Source organism: Elaeis guineensis, chromosome 15 (genome assembly GCF_000442705.2).
Source record: "Elaeis guineensis isolate ETL-2024a chromosome 15, EG11, whole genome shotgun sequence".
In the NCBI taxonomy this organism is placed as follows: Eukaryota; Viridiplantae; Streptophyta; class Magnoliopsida; order Arecales; family Arecaceae; genus Elaeis; species Elaeis guineensis.
In genome coordinates, this window is record NC_026007.2 from 24,708,826 (window position 1) to 24,715,887 (window position 7,062).

General features: G+C 44.0%; 1 protein-coding gene across 2 annotated transcripts; it reads right to left on the reverse strand.

Moving 5' to 3' along the window:
* Positions 1 to 420: 420 nt before the first annotated feature.
* On the reverse strand, positions 421 to 5,083 carry LOC105035742 (zinc finger CCCH domain-containing protein 24). 2 transcript variants are annotated; one of them, XR_012137096.1, is made up of 3 exons: positions 4,747 to 5,083; positions 1,667 to 4,111; positions 421 to 687 (listed from the first exon to the last, which is right to left on the reverse strand). XR_012137096.1 is itself a non-coding variant. In XM_010911414.4 (2 exons), the coding sequence occupies exon 2, from the start codon at positions 4,098 to 4,100 to the stop codon at positions 1,881 to 1,883; it is 2,220 nt and encodes a 739-aa protein (XP_010909716.1). In that variant the 5' UTR covers positions 4,101 to 4,111; positions 4,747 to 5,083; the 3' UTR covers positions 1,261 to 1,880. The 2 variants fall into 2 exon arrangements, 1 of the variants encoding a protein (XP_010909716.1); XM_010911414.4 differs by lacking the exon at positions 421 to 687 and having other exon boundaries at positions 1,261 to 4,111.
* Positions 5,084 to 7,062: the final 1,979 nt, after the last annotated feature.

Consider the following 7,062-nt stretch of genomic DNA (forward strand, 5'->3'; position numbering starts at 1 on the left):
TCATTCTGAAGGATTCCTTCACCATGGACCTCCGATGCCGAAATCCATCTTTCATATAAGCAAACATAAGACATCCAAACTTTCAAATAAATTTTAATTGTGGAATCAAATATGATGATAAATTGAAGCAAGAAAATGGAGAGTGAAAATTCAAAAAATACCGTATGAAAGATGGAGATCAAAAATGGAGTCAAAAAAAAAAAACTCAAAATTCTATGAAAGAAATAGATTTCAATTTGTACGATATCAATCTTCATAAAAAAATATATGAAATAAATATTTATTTTTTTAAAAAACTTCAAATAGTTAAATTTTATAGACGAAGATGAATATCATGAAAACATATGCTATTTATTCGAGAGCAAAAATCATGAAAACAGATGCTATTTGTCCGAGAGCAAAAATCGTGAGGATATGCACTGACTATCAAAAAAATAACAACTCATACATTTCAAAATTTATTAAAATTACAGATCTCACTGAATGAAAAAGATAGAATAAAAGAAAACCGACTGCCTTATCATCTTACGAATAGAAGACTAGAGCTCCAACACGATCATAAAGATCAGAATATAAAGACCAGAGTTGCTCCATCTTCTATCAATGACATATCAGACTATCATTGAACCACCAGCATCATAATGGACTCTTCAATCCAAGATGTATCGATAGAGATAAATCCCCACCCTACAAATAATTATAAAACAAGTAAATAAATACAATTGATGAAAAAGAGGGATAGGTCTCGTATTTATATTAATGAGGACACGCCCCTCTTCTTCAAAATCGGCAAAAGGCCCATCATCGGCACCCGTCCAATTTTGCCTCCGAAGGAAACGGAGTAGATAGAATCTTAAAGTAGATTGAGAAAGATAGAATTAAACTAAACAAATTAGATACGTCGGAACATGTAAGAACATAAAAAATAATTTTTTATATAACTCAATTTTTTTTTAAAACTTTTATGAAGTTTTATGTATTCAGAATGAAGCTCGAAACAGATATATCCTCCGATCCACCAAGGATCGAATAAAACCCCCGACTAGAGTCGAGTCAGATGAGGTACGAATGAAACAGAGTAATTTGCCACTACCATTGGGATCCGCGACCACTGATTCCACAGGCTTCTTTAATTGAAAGAATACTTTTAACACAAAAGTTGGCAAAGCATCCAGAAAGTTAATGCACCAGTACAACGAAAAACCAGAAGGATAAGATAGAGACAGATAAGCATGAAAGCAAGGTGTGCACTAAACCAGGTGGAAAGAACGTTAACAAAAAATGGCATTGAAATCTTAGCAATATAGTTTAATCCAATGTTACATCACACAGAGAACTTATGCACCACTTTTTCCTGGCGTTAGATACTCCAAAACAACACGAATAGTCCAAATCCACAAATAGGACATGTCAGCATAACCTTACAGTTCAGTTTTCTCTTCATCCCAACAATAGACCTGGTCATAAAACTTAAAAACTCCATAGAGGGGCTCCCCTCTCTTCTTTTCCCAATTTCATAAAAATCATAATTAACAAAGCAAAGAACATAAGGGGAGCACGAGAAAGGCTAGACAAGGTTCACTGCCACAAAACACATAGACTCTGGCTTTAAGGAGATTTAGAAAAAGAAGTAAAGAAAATTTCTAGCTATAGGAAAGTAATTTACCTGGGTAGAAATTTAAATAACCCAGAGATAAATCCGCTCCACTTTTTACCTGTCTGAACTCTTCTTGAAGTTATAATAAAAAATGAATATCTGAATATCAACCCAACTTCTTTCCCTTCTTGACCATCCCAAATAACCAAAAATAACTATTTACTACGTCACTAAATACTACCAATACCCCGTTTAGCAGCTTGGCAGAGATTTGCTCTTTTCACTAAGCTACCATTTGATCCAGCTGCATCTGTTCAAGCCATGCGCTCAGGACCGCAGCTTGATCATGCCCATCAATTTGAGCATTGGATTTCGAAGCCTCACCACCACCACCACCATCAGCAGCACCAGCAGGAACCGACACCGACGGTCCAACAGAAGTCATCGCCGCTGTAGCTAATTTTTCAGGTGGGGATTCCTTCACCAATGAATGGACCCAGGATAGGTCCGGCTCCTCACCACCGGACCGCAGCTCAAAAGATGAGGACCGCTTGAGCCGTCCCAGCTCATCACCATTCACTCCCCAGTCCAAGGCTCCAGAAGGCGACGCCCACTTGGACCATGATGAGTTCATGGGGGAACCTGCAATCGGCGACGTGCCAGAACCAAGATCACGAGAGCTAAGGCTCCGCAGCGTCTGCTGCTGCTTCTCCCGCTGTGCAAACGCAGCCAGCCGAGAGCTCATTGGAGAGAGTGGTTCAATGGCACGGGGAGACATCCGGCCAGGAGAAGAGATCCCAAGCGAGGCCTGAAAGAGAGAGGACTGCCCAGGCAGCTGCTGGTGGTCCACAGCTTTTGGCGAGAATACGTTGGTATTGATCGGTGAAAGCAAGCTCTGGTGCTGCTGCTGGAACTGGTTGAGTACAGCAGTTCTGTGTGATGGTGAGAAGATTGAGCCCTGATCAGAACTGTACCTTGGAGAGGAGATTTCAGCAGAGAAAAGTTCATCAAGGTTCGACGGAGTCAGGGTTTTTGATCGAGCTGAGCGACTCCCAGCAGCAGAGCCAAAGCGAGAGTAGCACAGATCATTAAGCAGTTGCTGGGCATCAAAATCTGGCACCATCGACAAGTCATCTAGTGGCATGTCCCTTGCACTCAGAGATGAACGCAGCCGACTGGACTGGAGATTGCTTCCAGGAAGATGCAGGGTCGGCACGCTGGGCTGCGGCCAGCCCAGTGTGGAGTGGGACATGCTGTTGCCCGAGGGCGACATGGGTGGCGTAAAAGGTGACATCATCGCTGAAACAGATGAAGGAGACCCGGGCATGAGACCCATCACTGCCACCATCTCCATAGCGGCAGAGGCAGAGGACCAGGGGGACGGCACGGCTGAGCCGGTCGACATATACAGCGGGCGGAGCTCCTCATTGGTGTGAGCAAAGAAGCAGACCCGGCGAGTGCAGCCGGTCCCATCCTTGCAGAGACGTGTGCGGTACTGCGCCGGGTGAAGCCAGCACTCAAACACCCCATGCGCATACTCGCACATGTCCCCCCGTCGACAAGTGCCCTTCCGGAAGTCAGGGCACGGAACGCAGCTATAGTGATATTTTCTCGGGTCACGCCGTCGGGCGTTCTCACCCGGATGGACGAAGGGGCATTCAGTCCAATCATGAGAGTAGGCTCGCGAGCAAGGCCGGACTTTGAAAGAGTACATACGGAACTCATCAGTGGTGTAGATACTGTTCTTAATATCCGGCAGAGATGGATCGACCGGATACTCTTTCTTCTCGGTGATGGTCGGCAGGGGCAACTCGGCGATCAAGTCAGAAGATGGGGATCCATCCTCATCAGGGGATGAGGATAGAGGTGGAGAGTTTGAGTTGGACGAGCTCGTCATCCTTGCGGACATCACGTGAAGATCACGTTGCTGCCGCTGCTGCTCACCACCAGAAACACCGCTAGAACCCCCAAGTAGCTCTTCAAGTGCAAGTTTGACATCACGCAATTTGGGCGGTACAACGATCACGTCGGCCGGCCGGTGGCCATTGGCATCGACAGCATTAGGATCAGCACCAGCAGCGAGTAGAATCTTCACAGCATCGACAGCGTTCGCAGAGCCACCGGAAGCGGCACAGTGGAGGGCAGTGGTGCTGTCGGGGCCGGGGCCGCAGTCCCGGTTGACGTCGACCACGGAAAGGGAGAGTATGAGGCGGAGAACATCGAGGCTGCCGTAGGTGGCGGCGACCATCAGTGGAGTTCGCCGCTCGAGGACCATCTGATTGGAGCCTTTCTTGCGGCCATACCACATGCCGACCTCGTCGACCGCCGACGGATCCCGGTCAAGGGACCGGCGGAAGCCGTCGGCGTCGTTGTTCGCGGCGAGCTCGAGGAGACTAGAGAAGCAGTCGTCGGTGACGACGGTGAGGTGGCTCATCGGTTTGGCGGGGGAGAAGCTTCGGGTTTCTTCCGAGGAGGGCTTTATGCGCTCTGGACCACCGCACATGCTTCGGCCTCCTATTAATAGGCCATCGGAGAGGCCAAGAAAAGAACTTTGCTATAAGTGCGGAAATGGAGAAATTGAAGAGATCTCCTCACTAGATGGTGAGTAAAGATTGAGATTTAAGCGTGAAAAAGGATATAAAAAGAAATTTGTGACGATTCTCTCAGGGTCATGGAGATCTTTCAAAGAATTTTTTTTTTTTTTTTTGGGGGGGGGGGGTACAAGGAGATCTTTCAAAGATTAGACGGAAAGAAAATGGAGTCCCACAGTAAAAAATCCCATCAATTTTTAGTATTCTGGGCTAATATTATAAAGATTAGCAAAAGGAATGAAAGGAAAGACAGAAAAACATTTTTGATTGAAAACAGGATTTCGTTACATAAAAGGAATCAACATCGGAGATCAAAACCGGGTTCAAGATCTCCATCTTCGGTTTATAAATCATCGAATTTTTGGATAAAAATAAATCCAGCATTCTTCGAAGTAGAATCATCAACCGATTAATATATACAGCGACAAAAATTTTAAAATACAGCAAACTTCATCAAATCAAACTTCCACAAAACACCCAGAAAATCTAAATCAGGAAAATTTCCAATCTTGTCAGAAATCCATAAAACGCGAAGCATAAGATAAATAAAAAGCATACCGGAGATTAAATCAGCTAACAAACAAGTAAAATCGCCATCAAACTGGCACCGATTAGCTGGAAATCTTCAGATCCTTCGCCAACCGGAGAAGCGAAACCAGTGGACGGCGGATAACAGCGCGAGCTCGTCAAAAAGTCGGCGACCGCTGTGGAGAACCCAGGCTTCCATCGCCGAGTACCTAAAAACTCGCCGATCCAAAAGAAACCACGAGAGAGGAAAGGTTGCTATCTTCCCCCAGCCTCTAACGTCTCCAAATGAGGAGGAAGTGAAACGCTCAGCAAATTTCGCCACAAATTTAATCCCGTCTCTTTTCTACCATCCTTCTCGTTTCTACCCTCGCGGTCTGATGAAATTCACTCGAAATTCCTCCCAAATGATGTCCGCTGAGGGAATTCAAACAGGCGATGACTGGCCGGGCCGGTGGAAAGAAGGGCGGCGCACCGGTTTGGATGGGATGAGTGACCGGATAAGTCCGGTATCGGGGGACGCGTGCGCGTCTCGGTGGTATGCTGGATTGGAATCCGAAATCGAGTCCGCGAATCCTGTGCACATCCGGACTCCAGCTCGCAGTCAAATGCGGTTAATGGTAAGGTCAAATTCAACTTAGATAATATAAATAGAAAAAACCAAAGAAAAACCCATGGATACCCTTAGCCGCCCATGTTGACTTCATCTCATATTCTCACCTTTGTCATTGCAACTAAACAATTGCACATCTTTTTCTGATTCTCGAAATTTCCGATGGACGTTGCTCTGTTTTCATCTGTCGTTATCGGGGGAGGGGGTAAGAGAAAGTAGAAATACCTTCTTGCCCCTAAAACACCCCTGAATTTACCGAAATGGAGGAGGGCATTTTAGTCATTTAGAAAGTTGGGTACTGCACGGTGAGCAGCCAAAGAGACCTCGGACCAGCGGGGCAACTGTGGTCTACGCAGGGTACTGGATACGGCCATGGCCGGCACGTCGCACGAGGATTAGTGGTGCTTTTTCTTGAAATTTTGGTAAGACGCTTTTCAATGGGCTGGATCAGCTGATCTGAACCGTCAATCTAAGGGGCCATAAATGATTATACATGTAACGATTTGCGTTTAAATAAATCTGCATGATATCACTCTATTCACAGCTTCTATTACTAAATCATTTTTAGATTGTCGTTATGGATTGTTATAACCGTTCATTTTGGCCGGATTGAATGATTCTTTTTCCTTACCAAAAAAAAGATTTTTTTTGGAATAAAATAGTAAATGTTATATAATAGCTGCAAGGGAAAGTTAGGCCACGTTTGGACTACATGACTCCTGGGCAAGAAAAAAATGTGACCCTAAAATTTTATTTAAACAAGCATAAATGGATATAATGATTGTTATTGCTGTAAGTTTCCGCCCGCTGATGTGAATCTTGAGTCTAATTAGAGAGGTGCTTTTTCTCAGTAAAATTTGTAATAAAAATCTGCGAGCACCAAAAATTATCCGATAAGAGATCCTTCAATATTTAAACTAATCAAAATTTGAAAATAAAAAAATATATAAATAAAATAAAAAAATATAAATATTATTTTTTATAAATATAATTTACTTGCTTTAGGATTTTCTGATTATCTCTTTATATGAAGATGGAACTGTAGGCAGTTATGTCTGAATTCGATTGGCCATTAAGTCCTAATATAATAAGTTGTGAGTCCTTAATCGAGTAGGCCATTAGAATAGCAAATCTGTTCACTAACATATAAATAACAGTTGTTAATCGTGGATGCCAGTGGTCCACATTTCGAAAGCCATTGGGAGGTTCGGACAACCTAACTCTGCCATTGAAATGGCTAGTGGCGTGAAATCGGCATAGCACCGGGATGTGGCCTCAACTTGGATCTATGGCCGATTGAATGCATAAGAGGTCATAACCTTCAAGGTGGTGGCATCCGATATTCGGATCAATTTTTGATGAGCTGGATTTAGTATTTACCAAATCAGCATTCAATTGGTGATGGGTCGGCTATTACCCGAGGTTATTGGCTTGTAATATCTCCCTCTGGGCTAGACCTATAATGTGATTTACATCACCTTGGTTTTAAGCCAAAATGCCCTAGTTGGCAATAAACGACTCATTCGAATGACTCATGCCCTAATATTTACCCCCAAATTCAAAGGTCGAAGTGGCTTGCTGACTTCATATGATGGAAGTAATTTATTAAGGGAGCCATTTCTCAGTCGTCGAGCATATCCGAGGTTGACTTTGGATTGATGCTGGGACTTGTGCCGCTATTACAGTGTAGAATGAATTGGGCTCCAATTTCCAAGATGATGCTTTGGATAGCACAC

Coding starts and splice junctions, on each gene's coding strand:
- LOC105035742 (XM_010911414.4), bottom strand. CDS start 4,100: ATGTGCGGTGGTCCAGAGCGCATAAAGCCCTCCTCGGAAGAAACCCGA.